The sequence below is a fragment of the Zootoca vivipara genome, chromosome 1, assembly GCF_965207765.1.
Source record: "Zootoca vivipara chromosome 1, rZooViv2.hap1.1, whole genome shotgun sequence".
Classification (NCBI taxonomy): Eukaryota; Metazoa; Chordata; class Lepidosauria; order Squamata; family Lacertidae; genus Zootoca; species Zootoca vivipara.
Window position 1 is genome coordinate 42,258,597 of NC_142582.1, and position 26,375 is coordinate 42,284,971.

Consider the following 26,375-nt stretch of genomic DNA (forward strand, 5'->3'; position numbering starts at 1 on the left):
CGTCTACAATAAATGGGGAGGCTTGGAGCACGGATCATGAAGTAACCGCCGCTTTAAGTTAAGAGGCCAAAACATTTAATAGGATGCTTAGGGCAAATCCAAGAGTGCTAGTTCACTTTTAAAAAAAAGCTCTTGTGATGGGGAAAATATACAACAGTGAATAATACAAGAGCAAATGTCGGCATTTTTAAATAAGATTATGGACTTCAAGCTGAGTGGATGTAGGTCATAGAAAGTACCTTTACATACATATAAACTCCACTTCTCTTGATATGGTTTGCAATTGGGACAAAAATGAGTGATGTGCTGCAGCCTTGCCAATGACTGGCAGCGGACTGTGTGGAGGCAAATACTGTGTTAGGTCACTGTGATGATGCACACCGTTGTGGTTTGTGATGTTTCCAGCTACCAAGAGGAGCAGCAATAAGACAAACGTCCAACTCTGAAATGGTTTGTGATTGAAACAAACAACATTCCTATGACAAGTTCAAATATTTGACAAATTGAGCATTTTTATTACCTTTATTAAATTCACATGAGAGGCAAGATAACTAATTTTAAGGAGAGTCGCAGTAGCAGAAATCACATAATACAGGCATTTGAAATAATGACAAAACCAGAATTTGTTAATGACACAATGGTATAACCTGGCAGGTATTGGGCTGTGAGTGGCAGCTATTGGGCTGAATTTAACAAGATGTATTTAAGGATCGCTCTGAACACCTTTAAAGCATCTTCATAGGCCTAGTACTGTCTGCCCCCAATGATCTACCTTGAGTTAGTTAACCACTTGACTAATTTTGTCCTAGCAGCTGGAAACAATAGCAAGGGATACTGGCTGCTAAGAAGAAGCAACAAATGTTTGTGTGATACTTTATAAAGTCCAGCAAATTTATTATGGCAAAAGGTGTGAAACATTGACTAAGGTGGCAGTATGTATGCACATATAGATGCAGAGAGAGCTGTAAACGGATGTGAATTGGAAGTGAAAGCTAACTTTCAGTCTGACAACTCCATCATAGTTCATGCGTACACCATATAAAACAATATTGGTAAGAACAAAAGCCACGCCTGTAGTGTGAAAGGACACCATACTAGTCCATGTGTACCCAAACAGATACAATCAAACTTCTTAGAGCCACCTCTGGAAGCTGCCAAAAAGCCACAGCTTGAGAAGCGTTTTCTTTCCTTGATAGCAATGCCCTTCAGCTTTATTTGCCTATTGACATGAGTTCAGGTATCAACAAGCATAGATTGTTGCTTCTCATGTAGTCTGCATAATATGTATATTGGCACTTGGACGTCCACATTACTAGAAATGTACTCTCTTCCTTGTTCGCACTCTTATGCTTTCTCACAGGAGCCTGAACTGTTTTCTAAGGCCTCAGATGTAAGAAGAATCCATTGCCCTTTAAAAATGTCCCATTCTCTAAGATTAGGCCTTTGTTTGATGTGCAGATAATTTTCATACTGTGAAGCACATCACCTGCTGATTTCTCAGTGTCAAATTCCTTCCAAAGACACAGAAGTAACCCCAGACTGGGTATTTTTTCTGGTCAGTTGGTAACATTACTCAACAGTCTGCCCCTGATATATCAGAGGACCTTTCTTTCTCATTTAATTCCTTGCAAACCAGCAAGAGAGGGGATAAGGAGCTTTCAGAGGAAACTCTTGCAGTGAATACATACGGGCATTTTCGTTTGAAGAAAAAGATCGTTGCTAAAAATGTCTCCAGAAATAGGTACCTTCTTGCCTGTTAAGTACCTGAGAAAAATGATTTGCCACTATGCATAGGTAGTGCAGGCTGCTGATCTGAACAGCAGAGACAAGTCACTGCAAATAGGCACAACAATTTGAAAAACTGGATGGGAGGCACAGTGGTGACATGGAGAATTTCCTGAGAACTAGCAAAGATAGTAAGGGTGTACCTACACTACAAAGCTCCACTTGGCTGCTTTGTAACTTCTGCGGCAATTGCACCAGCCCACTAACGAAAGCTATTTCCCATCCATTGTTCTTTTAGAGCAAACACATCTCCAACCCTAACCCTATAGAGAGTAGTAGGGAAAGAGACTGGACAGAAGATGCAATCATAAAGGGCACAGAGCAAAGGTGTAGTTCTCTGCCCTGCTGCAGCTGTTGTCCCTGGAAGCAGTAGTCAATAGGGTTTTTTCCTACAGGTATCCATGTGTAATGTGCAGTTCCACCCAAACTGAGAAGAACATTGAAGAATGTATTTATAGGGAAAGGCAGACATCAGAGACCACCCTTGCTTATATTTTACCCATTGCCTTTATGAGATGGCAGCACACATGGTTCTAGCATATTACCCACCCAATTTTAATTTCAGCATTTTCTGTTCCACCTACACTAAAGTTACCAAGTTGTGCAAACCCAGCCTGACTTCAAGCACACTTTCAAAACGCACGTCACAAGCTTTACTAGATATCAGTCAAAATGATTTGAGTCTTTGGAAGGTACAGCTAAACTAATTAGTCGGAAATTTCAAAAACTATTAATTTCTAAAAAGCATTTTCAGATTATCAAGGGGAGAGGCGGCAAAATGGGTCTTTGGCTGCAAAAACAACTCATCTTCTGAAAGTAATAAGATATTCTGGATAAGCCTGAGAATCATAAAATATGACAAACATTGATGGTTTAGCCATGTTATCAGTCACACTGTCGTAAATTTCAACGCCTCCATTGCTTTTTGGTGGTGGAGTAATCAATCCATGTCTTCCAGCACAATAATCCCCAGTAAGAACCCGAGCAAGATACATATATTTTCTACCATTGCTGTCTGGTGTAGAATATGCATCATTTGCAGAATAGCTTGCATGGACAGCAAAATAGGTCCCGTTTCCAATTGCTGCGGCTGAAGCAAAAAAAAGAAACACGTCTCAGAAAATATTAACGTCTCCGAAAACTAATGCAAAGCATTACTACCATATTTAACCTGCAAAGCTATTTGATACACTAGACAAGCAGCTACCGGTAACTATTAAATAAATGAAAACACATACACTCTTAAGACCTTCCTATTCAGACAGGCTTTTGAAAACTAATATGCAGATGATGCTGATCACTAGTCTGTGTTCTCAGGGCATTCTGTGTTTTAATTTCTGGTTTAAAATGTTTTCCGGTGTATTTTCACTATTGGTTTTTTTTAACTAGTTTAACTCTTTTTTATAATGATGTTTTGAAATATTGTTAAGTCACCTTGAATCACAGCTTGGGAGAATGGTGGAATATGGATACATTATAATTTTACTATTATTATAAGTTCCTGCTTTTGAAGGCAAAACTTTGGGTACATTAACCATTTTTCTCCTTAAATGGAAAAAGGTCTAGTGTAAAAACACCATCAATTGGAAGAGGCATTTACTTAGTTTCTTACATTTATATCACACTTTTCCTCCATCTGGGAACCAAGGTGGCATACATGTTACCCACATTCCCACATGGGCACATGTTTTGTTTCTTTATACAATGTGTTCATTTCCAATACTTCAGCTAACATCTCCTTTCATTTTTATTTTAAGGCAGAATTCTCCACTGAATCTCTCAAGGGTGTTCCACATGAAGTCTCTCCACCTCCTTTGCTTTCCTGTATCCTTATTGAGCTAATGATCCAGAATCAGGCCCTGGACCACTGTAGCAGCAATGGGAATCCCCCCCATGGGAATTTCCTCCCCTCCCCCATTGCCTCTCAGAAATAATATTTTGTATAAAGTCTAAGTATCCTGTTTGCACTTACATTGTTATGAAAGTCTTGTTCGAAATAGCAAGACTAATTTCTGAAAAGACATTAAATAGTATTTGGCCATAAGAAAGCAAGTCCAGCTTGATGGAGGCAACACACAGGTTCCCCACCCTGATATATAGAGAGGATCATTCACTACTGAAGAGTAGGTATTTCTTTATCTGTTTTTTAGAGCAGTTTGCAAATCACACTCACTATCACATTCCTTTATAAAGTTACCTGATTTCAGATTGACTTACCATTCTTTCCAGCATAACTGCGATTAAAACCAGTGTGGTTAATGGGGGTCACGGTGGAAGCAGGAGTCCCATGGAACAGTATCTGTTCATTTCTGTTATGGCTGTTCTTCTTATCCATATCCTGCTTTTTGAGTTGGTAGGATTTCCAAAGGTAAGGATTCTGAACCCTCTCAATCTACAAAAGTTGCAAAGAAAATACAACATTGAGAGAGATTAAGAAAAAGAAAAAGACAGTATCTGGTTGTAAAAACAGATTATAGGTCTCTTTGGAATATTAAAAGGGCACAATTATACACTGTGTCTACATGCACATATTCCTAACCCCATGTTTGATTAACATAAAGGGGTGGCATTTACAGGGGAACAGCAACAGAAGGGAGCAGGAAGATTTAAAAAAAGAAAAAGTAAAGAATCCCCTGACGGTTAAGTCCAGTCAACGGCGACTATGGGGTGTGGTGCTCATCTCGCTTTCAGGCCGAGGGAGCCGGCGTTTGTCCACAGACAGCTTTCCAGGTCATGCGGCCAGCATGACTAAACCATTTCTGGCACAATGGAACACCGTGACGAAAGCCAGAGCACATGGAAACACCGTTTACCTTCCCGGCACAGCAGTACCTATTTATCTACTTGCACTGGCGTGCTTTTGAACTGCTAGGTTGGCAGGAGCTGGGACAGAGCAACAAGAGCTCACCCCATTGCAAGGATTTGAACCGCCAACCTTCCGATCGGCAAGTCCAAGAGGCTTGGTGGTTTAGACCACACTGCCACCCGCTCCCCACCCCTAACTACCACAGCTTTTACGCATACACACTCTTCAGTTGCATGGGCATGTTATGTGTCTGGATATAACATGACAACGTTGTACAGCATTTCGATACAACTCAATGATGCATGCTTGTAAGGGGAACATGCGCCCCAAGCTTGTTGCCTCTACCATACTTCACCTTTTCTATTTTTGAAGGGCAGCTACTCCGGAATTTCTTTTCAACTTCTTTGTATTCTGCTGCTGCAGGCTGCAGCAAAACCATCTTGACACGATGTCCCTTCATATCTTCCCACTGTGTAGGGACAGGTACTGACGGTCCACCTGCAAAGGGTGAGCACATTTGGATTTTTGTTTGCTGAAGATGCCACCCGCTCTGGTCCCTCCTCTTCTCTTCCCTTGGGTCAGCACCCTTCACCCCCACCCTGAGAGGCAAAAAGAGTGAACCCACAAACTTTTCAACTTTTCCAAGTGATCTAAGTAAAAGTTGGACCCGGTAAAATTAATCTGAGGCTTAGAAAATACAAACAGTTGAAAGAGGAAATAGAAAAGAGTGGCACTCTTCCAACTTCCTCCTTCTGCTCTATGTTCTTTTTTAAGGAGAAAAAAAAGTAAATCCCCTCACCACTGTATGTCCAAGGGAACAGTGAGAATGAGGGCTTAGAGGCCTTGGAGGTGCAGAGGGAAGACTTTATGGGTACAGCTGCAATACACTGGTGACCCCTGAGACTGACATTACAAATTAAAGATGTGCGTAAGTATAGAGGTTTTAAAAGTATAAAAGATGTTTACTTACAAGCATCTCGAGGTACAGCACACTCAAGAGGTAGACTTGCTTAGGTAAAAAGTAATATATACATTGTGAAGTTCACTTATAGGAAGTGAGACTCCATCTCATCTCTCTCTGGGCTGGAAGCCTAGAGGGAGACTCACTAAGATGTTGCTCCCTAGATGTGTGTAGTCCAAGAGGTCTGGTCCAAGAGAAGGAAATGGCTTCTCGCTAGTTAATTTATCTGCCGCTTCTCCAACTCATTTGCATGTGGAGGAACAGGAAACCAAGCTAGTCATGTGATCCTCCACAGTCCTCCAAGTGGACCCTCTAGGGATTGTTGTGACTTGACTGCACTTAACCCTTTGCATCCCACATCACATGCACCAACAGAGAAGTAGGGAACCTCAAGCCTAGTGACCAATGCCACACTCCATGCCCTCAAAACTCTCCCCAGGCCACACCCTCTCCTTCCAGGCCGTACCCCTCACTGACCCTGCTTCCCATTCCAAATGTTTTTGCTAGGATGGAAAGTGGTTCTTAAGCTCTGATAATACCTCGATTCTCTGGAGGGAGGATAGGGAGGAATAGGTGAGTGAGTGCAGAAACTAGCCCACTGGGCAGAGGTAAAAGTTACATACATTTGTTGCTTTGCCCACTTCTTGCTTTTGGTGATGACAAACCAGCATGTGGCCCCCAGAAGGGAAAACAATCTTTGAGGTGAAAAGGTTCCCCATCCCTGCACTAATGGGAATCCAACACATCCAAAAGGAATACAGGCACTAACCTAGGCCTTGATTAGTTAAGCCCCTCATTACCTTCCTCCTTTACAATGCGCTTAATGTTTACAGTTTGTCCTTGGCCATCCATAGCACACATATTTTTGATGTCTGCTGTGTAGCTCTTTCCGAGAATTTGGACTTTAATGCTTTTCTTACTCATTCTAGCGTCTTCCAAATGGAGATTGCTTAACTTGTCAAAAGGTGCAAAATCATCCCCTTTTGTGGAATATTGCCACTCAACCAAATTATGTGCAAGCTCTGCCTTGGATTGCTCTTCCCGGTCACGTTTAATTTTCTTGACCAGGTCATCAATTTGTGAGTAGGCTTCCAGGACATCACGTGGAATGCCCGATATGAGAATGAAAGGAGGAGATGGCTCTTTTTCCAGCTGAATGGCAATATGCAGTCTTTTCTGGAGGTTGTTCAGCTCCTTAATTTCTTCATCACCAAACAAATCTATTGATTCATCAGAGATACGCTTTTCTGTCTGTTCCTGAAGAATCATTTTCTTTAACCAGGACTCAGCTGCCTGGACATTTTCTTTGCTTTCACCACAGACTTCAAACACTGCAACCTCCACCTTCATTTCCACAACCAACTGACGTTTCTTTCCAGCGGGCGTTTTTTTACCCCAGATAAGTTCTGCAAAGAAAGGGACGTTCTGTTAAATACGCCCAACAAATATTGCAAGACATTGTGCCAGGAATATGAAGGATATAACCCTCTGCACTTACCTTTAAATCTAGGAAACCAAGGTTTGGAGGTGGGTAAAGCATCACCTTCTCTCGTTTTCATAGAGGCATAAAAAGCATTTTGCATATGCGGCTGGAAAATAACTATTTTGATCATTTGCAAATACTGCAGTGGTACTTTGCCCACACAGTCAGCAACTGCATCCATCATGTCATCAGCAGCATCTGCTGGGTTCTTCCCTGCCTGGCCTGTATCCAACACAACAGAGAAGAATAAATGCATTACGCACAAAATGGAGAGGAGCTGCTCATCTCACAAAAGAAAACACAAACAGGTTTCATTTTAAAATACAGAAGAGTCCATTTCCTTCCACCAGTTCAACATGGCTGACAAGCAGTAATCATAGCTTGATTTATAAGAACCCCACTCTTTCCTTCCCATGCAACTGATGTTAAAAAAGAGCACCTTAATGAGGCGAAACAAATGCCCATCGCAAGCTCCATATGGCCAGCGGACAGGATAGACCACTTGTCTCCCTGTTCTCCCCACAGAAAACATTCTTCCGAATTACTGTACCCATTAATGCAGCAACCAGTAACACACACAATAGCTGTTGACAGCTGGCGGCAGCAACAAATCAAACGTCCACCCTATGCACTACCAAGGTATAAGGTGACCCCCACTTTTTACCAAGATTTTTAAGGAAATAAACCTAATCTTATACATGGAAAAGTATGGTAGCCAGAATGCAAGTGTGCAAGCCCTTATGGCTGCAGCAACCCTCTGTGCGGCTCTGCCATTTCTGGAATGAGGAGGTGGGAAAGCACAGCAGAAAAGCAATGGTGCCAAACAGAATGAAAGGAAAAGGAATGATGTTGCCACCTAGTCCTCCCCACACAAGGCTCCTGTGCCTTGGACAGCAGCAATATGAGGCAGAAATTCAAAATGTGAAGCTGTTTCCACCAGTGCATTTCCATGCTACGAAAAGGTTTTGATGCTGAAGTTCTGCCTATCGTTCAGTTCTTGGAGGGCACAGGAACAAGGGGGGGGGGAGTTGGCAGTCCTAATTTAAATGTTTTGTTGTATTTTATTTTTAATTGTAATCTTTTATGTTTAAGAGACCACTGTGTTTTTCCATTAATTATGCTGCTTTAAATGTGGACCTTTGTTGTCATCAGTTCTTTGTCATTTTGATATTCTGAACTGCTCCGTTGATATTTCAAGATCCCAGCATTGCCTGCATGATCGTGCAATATTGAACATGCGGCTCTTGGTGGATATGAACTATGCAGGTGATTCTTCAGGTATCCTGCACCCAAGTTGGTAAACGTTTTGTAAATTAATGCAAGAACCTTGAAACTGGCCTGGCAGTGTATGGGCAGCCATTCCACTAGCACTGCCTTTGAAATCTATTCCAGGAACTCAAATGCCCTAACAACAGTGACCTATTAATAGGCGAAACTTTCCACTAGAACTCTGCCCTTTGCTCCTTAAATGAAACCTTATTTGCAAACCTGTTCCAATTGCAGGGAAGGCAACAGATGTATACTTCTTTGCTTCACATTCACGGAGCACTAAGGAGATCTGAGCTTTGGTATCAGAATTGGGCGCCAGGTGGATTATTTTCTTACAGACCAGATTGCCAGCTTGCGTGGTTATAAATCCATTGTGAGACTGTGAGCCTAAAAAAACAAAACAAAAAGGATGACAAGCTGTATATCCATCCTTAATCAACACAAGTCTAAATTCCCAGTAGTTGTTCATTGTCAGTGAACGACATATTGCAGAATGAAATGCCTTTGGCATGGATTACAAATATTAGCAGGTCGAACGAGATGGTCTGCAGGTGTCCAGCAGCAACTAGGAATCTCTTTCTGGCAACTGTCTGCCCTTCATTGTCTCATGCAAAGGGAGTTTTCTCTGTACATTACCCACATTTGGGGGAGTCCAGTTGCATGCTGGGTAGATGAAACAGATATCTCCAGTGCATTTTCTGGCTATGTGCACAGAGGACATACATTTCATTTTGTACCAGCCTCATTCACATTTGGTGCCTGGTGTTAGGAAAGGTCAGAAGCTGACAAGGAGGGATCAGAAGCAGTCCACAGCAAAGCACAAAGTGTGAGCTCGACCCTGGCCACCCCACCCACCTGCCACCAAGTCTGTTTGGGAGTCACTTAGAAGCTGCTTCTAAGTGTCTCTAAAGCCACACAGAAACTGAGAGGTTGCATCCCACCCCCACCCCCTGCCAAATCCTTTGTGCATGTTAAGAGAACTTGCAGAAGGGAAAGAGAATGACCACAAATAACATGGGCTACCAAGGTCCATCAAAACGTATGGTGTATAGTGGATGTGTTAGGATTATTGCTGTCCTGTGCTGCTTCAGCAAGGACTGGTGTGATTTGTTTATATCACATGGGAGTCATGAGTCTGAGAGAGTGTGGGAACGGAAATATGTCTTATCTGTTTTCCTACTGTGAGAGTGTTATTGTACTATTCGGTTTCTGTTCTGCTGAGAAGCGGTTCAGTGTGCTTCCGTTCTACGATAGCAGAGAGACAGATGTGATTATGAAGCCTCTGTATATAGTTTGCTAATAAAGTAGTTTTAGAACTACACACGAGTCTTTCTTCTCGCCGGAGGATGCAAGAAGACCAGTGTGCTCTTCTCAGGAGAGAAGGGTCGCCTATTACCAGCTCTCTGGACTGAGGGGAAATGCCAGCCAGAGGTGAGCCAACAGGGCTATGCTCAGAGACACTGGGGGTCTGCCATCTTACCCCCCAGGGGCGCATCCTGTCAGTATGGTGGGCCCTGTGTTATTACCAACATCTCTTAGCATTTGATTGACTTCAGGTTTTCTAGCCAAAAGAAGAGTATGCCAAGAGATCCCTGGCTGAAAATCTGCTGAAAGTTGCCTAAGTACTTATATTACAACACCAGACTTTTGAATATGGCCATCCATGGCCTGCCACAAAATAGCAGAAAACTGGGATCCAAGAGCATTGCATGCATAGACAAAACTTACTTTTCATTAAAATCTAGCCCGTACAGCACGAAGATTTGGTAAAACATCAGCCTATTTTGTGTCAAAGATTATTTCCCTCCTAGATGGTTTTTTTCCCCAGCTGCATGTTATTGCACACTGGTTTATGTTTTTGAAGGAGAAGAGAAGAGAAATAAGTGTATAAAATCCAGAGCTCTGTAGATAAAGGACATGGGATGCCCCATCCAAACCATATTTAGGGAATTGAGAATGGTTATCCCTGGTGCATAAGGTACACTTTCTCCTCTGTCAACAGATGCCCCCCAAAAGGCAGGCCAACTCAAGTGTGGGTACAACCATATACACTGCATCCCTCCCCATTATACTTTATACTCGAGAGCCAGTGTGGTGTAGTGGTTAAGAGTGGTAGACTCGTAATCTGGGGAACCGGGTTCGCGTCTCCGCTCCTCCACATGCAGCTGCTGGGTGACCTTGGGCTAGTCACACTTCTTTGAAGTCTCTCAGCCCCACTCACTTCACAGAGTGTTTGTTGTGGGGGAGGAAGGGAAAGGAGAATGTTAGCCGCTTTGAGACTCCTTTGGGTAGTGAGAAAGCGGAATATCAAATCCAAACTCTTCTTCTTCTTAAATATTATGCAGCAGGCAACCGTATTCGGCTTCTCATGCTAGCATGCAACATCCTTCTAGTTGGGAATGTGCTGATGCACATCTTGTGACAACTAGAATCTTCCCATCACTGAGAAACTCCACATTACAACTGCATATTATACAGCATAACGATTCATCTAGCCCCAATAACTCCAATCCCTATAATAGCTGATTAGGAAACAATCAGATCTACAATGAGTCATGAGCAGTTCCTCTCTATGAAAGAACTTGAAATATTATCTAACTGAATCGGACCGTTTGTTGTGTCATACCATGTAGCGCACACTCTGCTACAACTTGAGGTCCACCACCTTCCAAAATTGCTTTGGAGACACCTTCAAAAATCAGAGGGAGACAGTTTATTACTGTAGGTAATAAAAGCTATTCAAAACTCACATCACTTTTGCAAGTATTACCAACAAATGCTTAAAATTACATATCTATAACTTACATGTCTACCTTGTCAAACAGAAATCACATTAGACATTGCATTATAGATATACTAAAGTTTGAACCAGTGTAGTATAGTGACGCTAGATAAAATCCAACTTCTGATCCCATTTTACAGCTATCTGAGTGGATGTCACAAACATACACAGACACATATCCAGCAACATGTTTGCATATTAAAATGCTTTTTCCTATTTCCCAGTTAAATCATCATCAACATAAATCCAAGACAATAGATAAATTAAGTGAAATTCAGTACCTGTTTTGGAATCAAATGTTGAATTTGTTAAGTTTACAATTACATCTGTATTTTCCTTTGTGATGTCTCCTGTTACTAATTGAAATAGAACTGGTCCAATCTGCATTTCATGAATTCCCAAACTAGGGGTTGAAACAGGCCCAAAGAAACCTGAGAGTGAACAAAGAAACAGGAGAATTTAACCAATGCAGAAAACTGCTGATTTTGCTACAAAAAGATGAAGGTTGAAGCAACACAAAGATCAGTAATCAGGAACTAAGACCATTTTTAAAAATGTTAATAGCAGCTTCTGATGAAAGGCAGTTTGGACTGGGGAAGCAGGAGTCAACAATTCTTTCCTATTTCCCTGACAGAAGCTCCTCTTAGCTCCCTAAGAGGTTGTTGTTGTTGTTTAGTCGTTTAGTCGTGTCCGACTCTTCGTGACCCCATGGACCATAGCACGCCAGGCACTCCTGTCTTGCACTGCCTCCCGCAATTTGGTCAAACTCATGTTCGTAGCTTCGAGAACACTGTCCAACCATCTTGTCCTCTGTCGTCCCCTTCTCCTAGTGCCCTCAATCTTTCCCAACATCAGGGTCTTTTCCAAGGATTCTTCTCTTCTCATGAGGTGGCCAAAGTATTGGAGCCTGAGCTTCACGATCTGTCCTTCCAGGGAGCACTCAGGGCTGATTTCCTTAAGAATGGATAGGTTTGATCTTCTTGCAGTCCATGGGACTCTCAAGAGTCTCCTCCAGCACCATAATTCAAAAGCATCAATTCTTCGGCGATCAGCCTTCTTTATGGTCCAGCTCTCACTTCCATACATCACTACTGGAAAAACCATAGCTTTAACTATACGGACCTTTGTCGGCAAGGTGATGTCTCTGCTTTTTAAGATGCTGTCTAGGTTTGTCATTGCTTTTCTCCCAAGAAGCAGGCGTCTTTTAATTTCGTGACTGCTGTCACCATCTGCAGTGATCAAGGAGCCCAAGAAAGTAAAATCTCTCACTGCCTCCATTTCTTCCCCTTCTATTTGCCAGGAGGTGATGGGACCAGTGGCCATTATCTTGGTTTTTTTGATGTTGAGCTTCAGACCATATTTTGCGCTCTCCTCTTTCACCCTCATTAAAAGGTTCTTTAATTCCTCCTCGCTTTCTGCCATCAAGGTTGTGTCATCTGCATATCTGAGGTTGTTGATATTTCTTCCGGCAATCTTAATTCCGGCTTGGGATTCATCTAGTCCAGCCTTTTGCATGATGAATTCTGCATATAAGTTAAATAAGCAGGGAGACAATATACAACCTTGTCGTACTCCTTTCCCAATTTTGAACCACTCAGTTGTTCCATATCCAGTTCTAACTGTAGCTTCTTGTCCCACATAGAGATTTCTCAGGAGACAGATGAGGTGATCAGGCACTCCCATTTCTTTAAGAACTTGCCATAGTTTGCTGTGGTCGACACAGTCAAAGGCTTTTGCATAGTCAATGAAGCAGAAGTAGACGTTTTTCTGGAACTCTCTAGCTTTCTCCATAATCCAGCGCATGTTTGCTATTTGGTCTCTGGTTCCTCTGCCCTTTCGAAATCCAGCTTGCACTTCTGGGAGTTCTCGGTCCACATACTGCCTAAGCCTGCCTTGTAGAATTTTAAGCATAACCTTGCTAGCGTGTGAAATGAGCGCAATTGTGCGGTAGTTGGAGCATTCTTTGGCACTGCCCTTCTTTGGAATTGGGATGTAGACTGATCTTCTCCAATCCTCTGGCCATTGCTGAGTTTTCCAAACTTGCTGGCATATTGGGTGTAGCACCTTAACAGCATCATCTTTTAAAATTTTAAATAGTTCAGCTGGAATATCATCACTTCCACTGGCCTTGTTATTAGCAGTGCTTTCTAAGGCCCATTTGACTTCACTCTCCAAGATGTCTGGCTCAAGGTCAGCAACCACACTACCTGGGGTGTACGAGACCTCCATATCTTTCTGGTATAATTCCTCTGTGTATTCTTGCCACCTCTTCTTGATGTCTTCTGCTTCTGTTAGGTCCTTACCACTTTTGTCCTTGATTATGGTAATCTTTGTACGAAATGTTCCTTTCATATCTCCAATTTTCTTGAACAGATCTCTGGTTTTCCCCATTCTATTGTTTTCCTCTATTTCTTTGCATTGCTCATTTAAGAAGACCCTCTTGTCTCTCCTTGCTGTTTTTTGGAAATCTGCATTCAGTTTCCTGTATCTTTCCCTATCTCCCTTGCATTTTGCTTGCCTCCTCTCCTCCGCTATTTGTAAGGCCTCGTTGGACAGCCATTTTGCTTTCTTGCATTTCCTTTTCCTTGGGATGGTTTTCGTTGCTGCCTCCTGTATAATGTTACGAGCCTCCATCCATAGTTCTTCAGGCATTCTGTCCACCAAATCTAAATCCTTAAACCTGTTCCCCACTTCCACTGTGTATTCATAAGGGATTTGATTCAGATTGTATCTTACTGGCCCAGTGGTTTTTCCTACTTTCTTCAGTTTAAGCTGGAATTTTGCTATAAGAAGCTGATGATCTGAGTTACAGTCAGCTCCAGGTCTTGTTTTTGCTGACTGTATAGAGCTTCTCCATCTTTGGCTGCAGAGAATATAATCAATCTGATTTCGATGCTGCCCATTTGGTGATATCCATGTGTAGAGTCGTCTCTTGTGTTGTTGGAAGAGAGTGTTTGTGATGACCAGCTTGTTCTCTTGACAGAACTCTATTAGCCTTTGCCCTGCTTCATTTTGAACTCCCAGGCCAAACTTGCCAGTTGTTCCTTTTATCTCTTGATTCCCTACTTTAGCATTCCAATCCCCTGTAATGAGAAGAACATCCTTCTTTGGTGTCATTTCTAGAAGGTGTTGTAGGTCTTCATAGAATTGGTCAATTTCACTTTCTTCAGCACCGGTAGTTGGTGCATAAACTTGGATTACTGTGATGTTAAAAGGTCTGCCTTGGATTCGTATCGAGATCATTCTGTCATTTTTGAGATTGCATCCCATTACAGCTTTTGCCACTCTTTTGTTGACTATGAGGGCCACTCCATTTCTACTACGGGATTCTTGCCCACAGTAGTAGATATGATAGTCATCCGAACTGAATTCGCCCATTCCCTTCCATTTTAGTTCACTGATGCCCAGGATGTCGATATTTATTCTTGTCATCTCATTTTTGACCACATCCAGCTTACCTCCATTCATGGTTCTTACATTCCAGGTTCCTATGCAATATTTTTCTTTACAGCATCGGACTTTCCTTTCGCTTCCAGGCATATCCGCAACTGAGCGTCCTTTCGGCTTTGGCCCAGCCGCTTCATCAGCTCTGAATCTACTTGTACTTGTCCTCCGCTCTTCCTCAGTAGCATGTTGGACGCCTTCCGACCTGAGGGGCTCATCTTCCAGCGTCATAACTTTTATATGCCTGTTGTCTTTGTCCATGGAGTTTTCTTGGCAGGGTTACTGGAGTGGCTTGCCAGTTCCTTCTCCACCCTAAGAGGTAGGCAATTTCAAAAGGGGAAAGGGAAATAGGGTTGAAATCCCTCCCCCAGAGCCACAGTCCAAATTCATTTTCACATGTAGCTGTTTATTAATCATCAAAGAGGGCCAGAGAGATCAGAATTTGGCTGCAACCGAACAAGTCAACTTGCCTGTACTGTCTCCATCACTCGGGGGCACACCCCTGGGGACTCCATCAGCCTGAGAGAACACTTGTGAGAAGACCTAGAAAGAAAACCAAAGCATTACCCACAAGGTTCTGAGACCCCTATGTAGGAACAGACATACGGTAGTTCTAGAACTGGAGACAAAAATTGAGTTAATATTATGAAGTGTAGTATTTGCAAACCAACATTTGGAACAATTTAAGGCAGGAAAGTAATCACATTACCTGTTTGTTGTCTTTATCATTTGGATGCAAGAGAAAACGGACTTCCTGAAGAGACTTTAAACGCTTCCTGCTACTGAATCGAAGCACCTCCTCAAACATTAATTTAGCAACTTCAGATTTTGGATAGGAAAAACCTCCCGTTCCAAGCGCTGGGAAAGAGACAGAACTCAACGACAGCTGTTCAGTGTTCTTCAGGCATGCCCTCACAATATCCTTAAGCTTCTGTAAAATATACACCCAGGTATCTTCAGATATGATTTTTAGTCATTCAAGCCAGAACATCTGCCTCCTCGTGTGCAATATCAATATACCATTAAGGGCATGTTCAAACCCAGTGCCAAGCTAGGTACCCCAACCTTAACTCATAATACTCCATTGCTTCAAGCACTTCAGTTCTAGCAACCAGAGGTGGGCTGTGGAAAAGGTGCTTCAAGCAACACTGGAAAGGGTCATGGGAAACTGTCATATACTTAGACCACTGGTCCACCTAGCTCAGCATGGCCCACACTACCAGGCTCGCAGTTTTGGGGCGCTTCTGGATGCATCTCTGTCACCAAAGGCTCAGGTAGCCTCTGTGGCTAAAAGTGCCTTTCACCAGCTGCAATTAATATATCAGCTTGGCCATGGTAGTTTATGCACCAGATGCTTCAAGGCTGGATTACTGCAATGTGCTCTATTTGGGGCTTCCCTTGCAATTCATCTGGAAGTTCGAGAACCTAATCCATTCCGGGAGTCCGTTCGACTCCCAAAATCGTTCGAAAACCAAGGAGCAGCTTCCAATGGCTGCAGGAGCTTCCTGCCCTCAAGCAGAAGCCACGTCGGACATTCGGCTTCCAAAAAAAGTTTGCAAACCGGAACACTTACTTCCGGATTTGCAGCGTTTGGGAGCCGATTTGTTTGGCAACTAAGCCATTCGGGAACCAAGGTTTGACTTTATATAAATCCCCAAAACAACTCAGGACCAGTTTACTTATGAGAGTGTCTTAGCTGGGGCTGTTGGGAGTCCTCAGGGTGGGGTGGGGGAACATATAACTTGTGCATTTTACATTCCACTACAATTATTGTGGTCAAGGGTATGCAGCAATTACCTGAATTGCAGGTGCTTTTCCGGCATCCCACTGGGGGATGACGGCATGGAGCACAATGGAACAGGCCAGGTTATGTCCGCCTGTTTGGATCACACAGCTGCCCTGAGCTCCTTGACTTTGGATTGCTTGATCAAACTCGGCTTGGAGCATTGGTCCTGCCTTCTGCAGCACAGCCTTGGAAAGTGGACCCACACCAAGCTTCAGATCAGTTCCGATACTGCTCACGACAACGTCGGTCTGTAACAATAACACTCATAAAAATACTTGCAAGGGGATTACATATATCCATTATTCAGACTGCAGTCTGGAGACATACCATCACAACCAGGAGAGCTGTTGCAGCCCTGTATCTAAACTTTTCAAAGAGCAATGATATTTCTCAACACTTTAACATTAACATTTTCCTTCTGAGGAAACAGATATTTTCCAGTGAAACGAGTAACTTAGCCGGCAGCTCATCAAGTTTTATTTCATTTAGAGGTTATTTTGGGATATTTATTTCTTTTCTATACGAAGTTTCTTTTGGAATATTTAAATCTATTATTTGTCTTTGAGGAATTATTAGTTGAGTTTTTTTCACCTTACCTTTATCTCGTTTGAGGGAGTTATCACGGCACAGTTTTGTTTTTACCTGTGTGCCTTGGCAGAAAGGCAGTATATAAATGCAATGAATGGATGGATGGATGATAAAACAGTATGCTTCTTTCAAGCCTAATTTCAGCACATAGAGGTATCCTCTGGGTACTATGGAAAGCCTCTGAATGTGTGCCTCCAGGAGCCATGTTGGACAACCCAGTTTAAAAATCTCCTGGGGTAACCAATATGGTGCCCTTCAAATGTTGTTGAACTCTCAAGAAGCACATGTCCACTCATCAGAGCGGCAGGGACTTGTATATGGAGGGCACTCTGCTGGCCACGCCTGTTTTCACAAGAGCTTTACAATTCAAATTAATTTGTAATTGTCTATTTAAAAATAAAAAGAGAAGTTCAACATGCATTTAGAAAAATGCTTTGTGGGTCATTTCACATGCTTACCGTTGCATCTTCAATGCCCTTTTCCTCAAGTATGAGTTTCACGCCTTCAGCAGAAGTCACCACATGAACGTTCTCTCTCATTTCCTTGGGCTGATTCAGCGGTAATTCGGATTTAGGCAGAAATTTGGGTTTGGGTGACCCCTCTCTAAATATTTCATTCAAAGCATCAGCAAGAGCCTGGACTGTATTATCCGACACATCCACAAGGCAGATCTGTTTCAGGCAGCCATTCTCAGAGCTTTCTTCCAAGTGTTCCTTAATGGATTCTACAATGGTACGGGCACACTCTTTCAGTGGGAATCCAAAAATCCCAGAGCTTATGGCAGGGATGGCTATGGAGCGATGGTTATATGTTTCTGCCAGGTTTAAGCTTCGCTTCACGGCCTCCTTTAACAGTCGTGTACATTTTTCTTTTTCTGAACTGTTCCACCTCGGCCCGACTGCATGTATTACTTCTTTACATGGCAGGTTCCAAGCGCGTGTTCTAACTGCACGGCCAGGCTTCAAACGTCCATGGTTCCTGATTAGGTCATCACACTCACTTTGCAGCTGCGGGCCGGCCGCTTTTAACAGCGCATCTGCAAGGCCACCAATGTGCTTCAGGTCTTCATTGGATGCATTGACCACAACATCAACCGAGTAACGGGTCAAGTCACCCTTATGAGCCTCTACCACAACACCATGTTTTAAAATTATTTTAGCGTGAGGGTGCCCTAGTTTTTCATCAAAGTTTCCTTTATCTTCTCCTTCTTTCTGCAGCCTGATCAAACAGTGAAAGGATTGCTTTGCTTCAGTAATGTAGGAATGTTCTCGGATTCTGAAGAAATTTTTCACTCCCGGTTTGTCAAACGTCACACTAACAAAATGCAGTAAAGACAGCTCTTGTTCAACCACAGCAGCTGCTTTCATCACATCTATTCTAGGCCCACTCAGGATAATGTTCTTCTCCTGAGCTTGCTGCCCAAAACTGATTTTCAGACCATTCTTCCTCAGGTTCTGCCAAACCTTGCCCTTTTCCTTCTCCATAAACTGCACAATGACCACAGCCTTGGCAGGGATTACTTTTTGAATTTGTGTGTTTTTTTCAACAAAGTCTGAAAGCACCTGATGAACATCTACTACAGCTTTTGTATAACCAGCAATGGTTACTTTGCCCTCTTCTTCCAAAGTGAGGCAGTCATCAATTACGAAAGCTGCCTCAACAGAATTGTGCTTCTTATGCAATCGCTCAATGAGTTCTTTCCATTCCCTTTTGTTGACGAGTTCCCGGTTCATCAAAACAATAGATCTATGAGCTAGGTCTTTCTTCATTTGCTCCTCTGCTTTCAAGAGACTGTCATCAAGATATCCTACTAATGCTACAGAATCATATTGAAGTTCATAGGAGGCATTGATTTTATTTGCACCAAATATGACCACTGTTACCTTTCTGCTATTTGCGTGCTGTAGGAATTGAAATATTGCAGGGGGGGTGTTGACTTTTTTCTCCTTTATGTTATACAGCTTCTCCTGTAGGGCACATTTCAACTTATAGACTTCCGCAACCATTCCACTCAGCTGCACCATCTCAGCTGAAGTATCATAAGAGAACTTTAGGTCTGGGTTCTCTTTATAGACATTCTCTTCAAGCAAAACCTGATGCAGAACAGCATACTTCCCCGGGGTGACTGCCAAAGTTTCACGTATAGTTTGCTTAGCTCTTTCTGCATCTTTGGTCAAATTTTCCATGTATTCATTTATCGATTTCTTCACACCATCCACAGTAAATACAAAACCAGCGAGGGTAACTGTTTCTTTGGAAACATCCCAAATTGCCAAAGCATCCTTTATCAAATTGTTTTCTATGGTAGGCCATGCTGCTGGGATGATTTTGCATTTAACAGCCTTGAACTTGGACATGATGCGTATAAACTCCATTGAAACGTTATCTTTCCAAGTCTTGATCAGTTCCCTCATTGACCTTCCTTGTTTAGATAAGGCAGTTGAAGGGTGCATCACAACTTCTGGCTGTTTGCCAGTCGCCTGAGGCCACTTTAGCTCACTGTGACACTTTGCCATTTCTTGATTTATTTCTTGGACCAGGCCGTCTTTCCCCTGTAGAAACTGCCAGATATAAGGATCTAAGGGGACTCTGATGGGGTCTGGCATCTTGATTTCAGCCCTCTCCTTTCCATACAAAACCATATCTAAAGAACTGTAGTATGGATAAACTGAAACTGGTTGATTGTCAAAAAAATGCTGCTTTTCCAATGCTGCCTGCACAGCTAGAAAAAAGGGGAAAAAATTAAAATAAAACAGACTTAATATTCTACCATGCCAAACCCCTCAAATGCATAGACCACTCAAAGATGGCTGCCTCAGAAATGACTTTACACCCAATGGCTTGTAATCCTTACAGAAATAGTTCATGGTTTGTTTCCTTACAGTGCAAGCACGGAAGGGCATAGAGATGCAGCTTCCAAAGCACAATTGTCACCCTTAAAGTGTGCTTCCAGCAGGGCAGAGACAAAGGAGAGCAGGCTGACGTGCAATAGAGCTGAAGACTGCTGGATGGGCCACACAGTGGAGTTCTCCACAGGAAAGATACCCACAGGTAAAAAGAAAGTCTCAGGTGCTTCAAAGAAGCTCCAGGGCTCTTTGCAAGCCCTGCGTGATGCTTTGAAGTCCAGACACAAAGTGCTTTGTGCATGGTGCTTTCAAGGGCCCAATCACCTGACATCACGCAAGCGGCCCCACCCACTTGTCAACTTTAGCCTATGAGGATAGGATCTAGTAAGGACCTGGCCCTCTTGACCAAAAAAGGTACCCCATCCCTGCCATAATGCATGCTTGGAGGTGCCCTGGAAGGCTTGGAAGGTTAAAACTTTGCAGGCCTATGGTTCATCACCATTCTAGTGCTACCTCCCCTGCTGATCCTGCCATTTGGACTACCAATACTCAGTACACTTCTTCCCTTGACTTGTACATGGCAGTTGTGATTATTTTATGACCTTAAAATCCACCATTGCCTCAATCTCCAAGAAGCCATTAACAGAGCTCCTGCTTTTGAGCCATCCCACTAGCCATCCCAATTCTTATGTTTTTTCAATCACCTACAAAAACAGAATATACTACCTTGGTGGTCACAAAAAGTAACGATGGCTGAATTCTCCTCAGGAAACATTTGAATACTAGACACTTGTCCTCCTCCATGCTTTGAACTTTCAAAATAGAGAATTACAAATTGTTTGGGTACTCCTGATGGGATATTTTCAACTTTGATAGCCTGTGTTAATTCAAGAAGCTTGGCAGTAATTTTGAATTCTTTAAACCTCAAGTTCCTGGGACACTGGGCAACAAAATTTGCAGCATCTGAAAAGAAAAGGCAAATGTCTTATCAGGCATTCATTTCTTGCACTACTGTGATCATTCACAGATGTTATTGTCATTCAGTTATTATTGTTCAAAATTAATTTGGTGCATGGGACGGGGGGGGGGGTAGGAATATTAAGAAATTTCAGGTGAGATTAGCTTTAAAGAAAAAACAGCTGAGGTCACCAACAGGAGCAATTATTATGCCCCACCATCAAAAAGACCCTGCACATCATAGCAGAGCGCTGCTTCCATTCTATCCAGAATTACAAAGGGGCTGAGGGCAACCAAGCTGGTGCCTCTAACAGCAGCAAAGCCTTCTTTTTCTGAAAGAAAAGGAAAAACCTTCAGCCACCTCATCTTTAGAAAGGGAAGCCAATCCCTCCTCAAAAGATTTTTTTGAATTCGCCTGTCCCTGGGTGGCCCTGCACCCTTACAATCTTACTCAGTGAGGCTCAGATTCCTCAGTGTTACCATTTGTTCCTCTTTCAAGAGCAACTGCAGACAGAGCAAAGAAATCAGGAACCCGGGCATGACCAAGACAAGATACATGATACAGCGTGATCAGAGTGATCTAAAACTGAAAAGTTGGAGGGAAAAGGGGCTGGATGAACAACTGTGGGCGTACTGCATACACCTGCTCAGAAAAAGAATTCTGAACTAGATGTACTTTCCCCAAGAGTTAATTCTTATACCAGTATTACCGCTCCAACTAACTACGTTGTCATTTCCTTCAGTGGCCAAGTTTTGCCTTTCACTCTTTTCTTCAGCCGGTGCTGAGAATTCAAATGATCTCTGTTAAGATTGTAACAAAAGTGAAGAGCCACGGAAGTATGAGAACTGAGCAGTGTATATTCTTTGACAAATTCTTTAAAGATATGTTCTTAAAGAATATTTCAAACAGTATTGTAAGGAGCTAAACTCTTTGGCAGGATTAGACTGAATCATGCATGGCAGTAGGAATATTTAGAACACTAAGCAAATGGAGACCATTTAAATGAGACAAGGTAAAGTGCACAGTTGAAAAAAGAACTTTATGAATCATGAAGGGGTGATTGGAAGTCAAAAGAAGGTTGTGAATCAAAGAAATAAGTTGATGTTACAGGAAATCATCTTGCTGTTTCTTTTTGTGTGTGTTTTTCTGATGTTGTTGTATCATAATTTTGTGTATCTGTAAAACATATTGTATTTTTTTGTTGATTACCTTTGACATATTAACAAAGTATTTAAAGGAAAGAGAGAGAGAACTGAGCAAAGACTTTTACACTGAAATGGAAAGGAGTGGACAAACCATTAATTTAGAATTCAGAGGAATGGAATTGGAAAAGTGTGCATTTTGGAATGCTTCTGGAAAGCAACTGTGCAGCAAAGTGTGTTTACACCAGCATTCCTCAACCTGGTGTAATCCAGATGTTTTCGACTACAACTCCCATCACCCCCAGCCTGTGTAGCCCAATGGCCAGGTATGATTGAGATTGCTTGGGGAGGGCACCAAGTTGGGAAAGGCCATTTACACAAACTCTTCTCTTGAATGCTCCAAAGAACAGACCAGTAACCTGAGAAGTTGAGTATATGTGAACTTCACAGGTATTTTAATGGAATTGTCTTAAAGGGAATCAACACCAACAATTCCCCCAATGTGAAATTGTCAAGCAACACCAAGTTACCATTTCTTACCAATACTTTGCTGAAAGGTTATCACTGCAGCATTTCTCTCACTTATCAGTTCGATCTCAAAATCTTTTCCTTCCGAGAGTCCACTGATATTCTCTACCAGCAGAGTTAGCACATCAGGCTTGTCGAAATATTCCTCAACATTTTCCAGAATGACACTGGAAGAGGTGTGAGATTCAGTGAGGATATCCTCCTTGTGACAGGGAGTTTCATGAGTTGATCGGTTTGCTTCAATGTCCCCTTTTTGCAAGTCTCGCTGCACATCTGATTTGAGGGGGGGAAATGAGTAAAATATGCAGCTACTCAGTGTTTGTCAGCATAGACAGAACAGTGTGCCAACTATTTTTCTGGTATTTAACCTTAATATACATCCTCGCCCTTTTTTGTGTAAGGTGGTATCACTACAAATATTGTTCCAGCAGCCATTAATATGCTTTCATCCAAGCCCATAATGTTTACTGAGGGAGCTATGCTCACAGCAAACCAGAATAAATCACCAAATTCCTGGGCAGAAGCTAACTAAAGGAAGAAAAAGAAACTTACTGTATTGATCAGAATTATGTGATTGTTAGTAAATAAACCCTGAAAAAAGCATGTCTATTGAAGAGTCAGAAATTAAGTAAAAAGTTAATGTGTTTGTGGTATGCTGTGCTATTTTTCTAGAAAAAGAGGTGCCAGAACTCAGCATGTTCTCTTAGAATGGCAATGGCGCTCAGCTGAGAGATGCTGGAATGAGTTCCAGCTGAAAAAAGCCCTGATTGTATGTATTTGTAGGTACCGGTATTTTGTGGGTTTTATACAGTAGACTACCCTGTATAAATGAATGAATGAATGAATAATAATAATTCATCTGGGCTACAGATTTTATTTTATTTTTTACACAGAAGAAACTGGCGGAGCACAAAATTTTACTATCCTTGCTCTGAAAGTGGGAGGTCCCACTCCACCCACCCACCATTGTTTTATTGCTCTGGGAATGTTCCAATTGTTTCTTTCCAGGCTGCAAGTTCCCAGAACAAGAAAGGCACCCCCCCCCATTTTGTTGCAATCCAAGCTGTCTGTGGAGCTGCTTTTGCATCTTGCTTCCTTATTTTTGAGAACCATCACCAGAGAAATAGCATGTGTCACAGAGAATGTGGTCCGAGCCACAGATGACAGGGTGAATATCATCATTTTACACACACACACACACACACACACACACACACACACACACACTCATTGGCTTGGAAGTAGGGGGAGAAAATGGTGGCCTCAATGGTGGGCTCATGCCTTGTCTGGGCTTTATTTCTGTAAAAACAGAACAAAAAATACCCACCCCACCTTTGGCTAGGGATAGGAAAGCCCACCCCCCCTGCTCCCAACATGATAACAATACTGAAAGAGAGCCACCATACCAGTTTCTTCTGCCACGTTTTCTTCCCTGGAAGCCTAAAAACAAAACAACAGCATATTGATTTGTTGCTTTGGTGAATATATTGGCTTCAGAGCTCTAGATTCCACCAGGTCAAATATTGCCTTAATACCTGATGAAGAGCAGTTTCCTTCTCAGGCACATTCTCTTCGGCAGTTTTTTCATGCTGTGTGACCACCAGCTTCAATGCTCCTTTTCCCTCGAGGTAAAGTTCATGGGTCTCTTTGGAAAGAACCCTTTGTCTCACTGAAACAAAATAAATAAATTACTGTCCTCATGATAATATTTGGTCTAAAACCTCTTTGAGTTCTGATTATTTTGTTTTGATTATTTCTCAATGTATCTTGTGGCTAACACCCCAGTTTCCTTCCTTTTGTGGTTCTTCTTTCTCTCTTTCTCCTCCTTCAATTTGCTGAGTAGGGGATATTCAGAGAGTGAAGGTGGTTATTGGTACATTTGTTTTGTTTTTCATTTTAATTAACAGAACTGTTTTATGTATGTCTACATAACGACGAAAGAAGGGACACATTTTCAGTCTTTGTTCCTTAGTGAGCCTGAGGATGTCCCAGGGGGTAATATCCCTCCCCTCACACCAGCTGCCCCCCCCCCCATGATCCATATTTCCCTTGTGCTGTGCTACTCCTGTCTAGTAGAGCTGTTTCTCTCTCACAGGCCACTTGCTGGATTCCTGCCCCTGGTTAATCACAAGGCAGCTTCTGTCAGGAGCGAGCCAGCAGTAAACCACACAGTGCAAGTTGGAGTCAACTCTTTATTAGCAAAATTCATCCCTCACAGGAGTGTCAGGCCTAATGAGAACGGCAACTCATCTCTGGTATCTCTTGCCCTCATGAAGCAGTTGCTGAGACTGAAGGTCCCCACCGCCCCACAGCTGCCTAAGTCCCCTCCTCTCCAGGGATTTCCCCAAACAATCTGAGACTGAGCCTGCGTGCTAGTCTTTGCTCCTCCTGCTTCATGCCTCTTCTGGTTCTGGGAGACAGTCTGACTCATCTCTCTCTCTCTCCCTTGGCCTGTCTCCTCTGACCCTCCTGATTCAGCTTCTGCCTCCAATTCTGGACTTCTCTCTGCCACAGACTCTCCCAGCTCACTAAGCCTTCTTACCTCTTCAGCTTCCCAGACGTCCTCCCAGTGACAATCCGCTCCCTCTTCCCTTTCATTGTTGTCCCACAACCAATCCCTGGACTCTGAGCCTTCTTCCCTTGGTGGTTTTCCAGCTGGTTCCTCCCACCAGTCCTCCCTCCGCATACAACCAGTCCATAACACCAGTACACAAATGTGATCAGCTGAACTACTACTACTACTATTCTTTATATGGGGTTGCCAGTGTGCATGGTGTGTGCTGAGGAGCATACACTTTAAAAGGTCAACATAACAGGGAGGGATCAAGAGGGAAACAATGCAATGCTCAGCACAACATGCCTACTCAGAAGTAAGTCCTACAAAGCTCAATGGGGCTCGTTTTCACATCAGGATTGCCAGGCGTTTCACTTTTACGTTATTAGGGTTGGCTACAGACTTGGGGAGCAGGTTTAAGATTGCAACCCAAGGAATAAGACCCGATGGACACAGTGAGCGGCTTCCGTGCACACAGGATGGCGCTGTTAAAGCAGTTTAGCGGGACTAAACCGGAAGGCCCCTTTTTGGTGTCTCCTATGCAGGAACGCCCTTCTTTTTAATATTTTTTTAAGGCACGTAACAACTCGCCCCCCATGAAAGCTGCAAAGCTACTTTCTGGAAGCGTCCTACAAATGCATCGAGGGGGAGCACCAGTCCCAGGAAAAGAAGGGCCATTTCTCTTTCTCTCTCTCTCTCTCTCTTACCTTCTTCCTTAGCAAAGCAAACCAAGACCTGGCCGGATTGCCGCTGGATCTCACACTCTCCGCCTCCCGACTTCTTCCGGCTCTGGAAGTAGACCAAAAGTTTGTTCCTCAGCTGTTTGGAAGGTTCTGGGGTCCCCCAATCCGCCTGCACCCGCACGGCGAACGGAGACAAGGGCCTCCTCCCCTCCGCCATGTTGCCGAAAGTCGCGAAAGTGGCCGAGGAGCTGCCACTTTCATTTTCGTTTTCCTATATATGGGCGCCGCTCCCGAGCTTTTTGTTGGCTGTGACGCAATATTGGGGAAAAGGGAAGGCCGGGAGGTGGTTCCCGCCGCCGCCGCCTCCAACCCGTCCCTGGCCATCCCTCCCGGTGTTTTCCAGGAAGAAAGAAACCCTAGCAGACCCGTGACAGATGGAGTGTAAAGTAGAATCAGATAGTCTACTGTTAAAAAAAGAGAGGCAAAAAACAGCCGACCAAAGCAGAAACTGGTGCCACAAAACGGTAACTGAAGAGCTGCATATCATGGGTGTTATTCATACTACGTTGGAGCAGAGTTTTCGACGTCCTCATCGTTACAGCTTTCAGACGCTTCTTCCCGCATCGCCTTTTTTGTATTTAAAAAAATCATTTTAATTCGTGTTCTGCCTCCGGGTAGAACATGCATTTATTTGAGTGCCAGTTGCTGTTAATGGCAAGGGAAGAGCGCGCAGCCTCGTGGTGGGGCGGGGAGAGCAAGA

The 26,375-nt window shown here is 43.0% G+C and overlaps 1 protein-coding gene across 1 annotated transcript; it reads right to left on the reverse strand.

Annotated features, from left to right (window-relative positions):
* Nucleotides 1-492: 492 nt before the first annotated feature.
* On the reverse strand, nucleotides 493-25,893 carry PARP14 (poly(ADP-ribose) polymerase family member 14). The gene is made up of 17 exons (XM_060279040.2): nucleotides 25,640-25,893; nucleotides 23,914-24,047; nucleotides 23,785-23,818; nucleotides 22,391-22,651; nucleotides 20,477-20,713; nucleotides 17,363-19,626; nucleotides 16,328-16,564; nucleotides 15,240-15,461; nucleotides 15,001-15,073; nucleotides 11,368-11,517; nucleotides 10,931-10,993; nucleotides 8,524-8,691; nucleotides 7,051-7,257; nucleotides 6,353-6,958; nucleotides 4,947-5,089; nucleotides 4,003-4,177; nucleotides 493-2,875 (listed from the first exon to the last, which is right to left on the reverse strand). The coding sequence occupies exons 1-17, from the start codon at nucleotides 25,830-25,832 to the stop codon at nucleotides 2,589-2,591; spliced, it is 5,454 nt and encodes a 1,817-aa protein (XP_060135023.1). The 5' UTR covers nucleotides 25,833-25,893; the 3' UTR covers nucleotides 493-2,588.
* Nucleotides 25,894-26,375: the final 482 nt, after the last annotated feature.

What these genes read in the sequence shown, in the direction of transcription:
- PARP14 (XM_060279040.2), bottom strand. Translation starts at nt 25,832, where the DNA reads ATGGCGGAGGGGAGGAGGCCCTTGTCTCCGTTCGCCGTGCGGGTGCAG. An exon ending in AGGGCATTGAAGATGCAACG is followed by an intron (nt 16,565 to 17,362) that starts GTAAGCATGTGA and finishes TTATTGTTACAG; the next exon opens with ACCGACGTTGTCGTGAGCAG. An exon ending in ATGATAAAGACAACAAACAG is followed by an intron (nt 15,074 to 15,239) that starts GTAATGTGATTA and finishes TTTTCTTTCTAG; the next exon opens with GTCTTCTCACAAGTGTTCTC.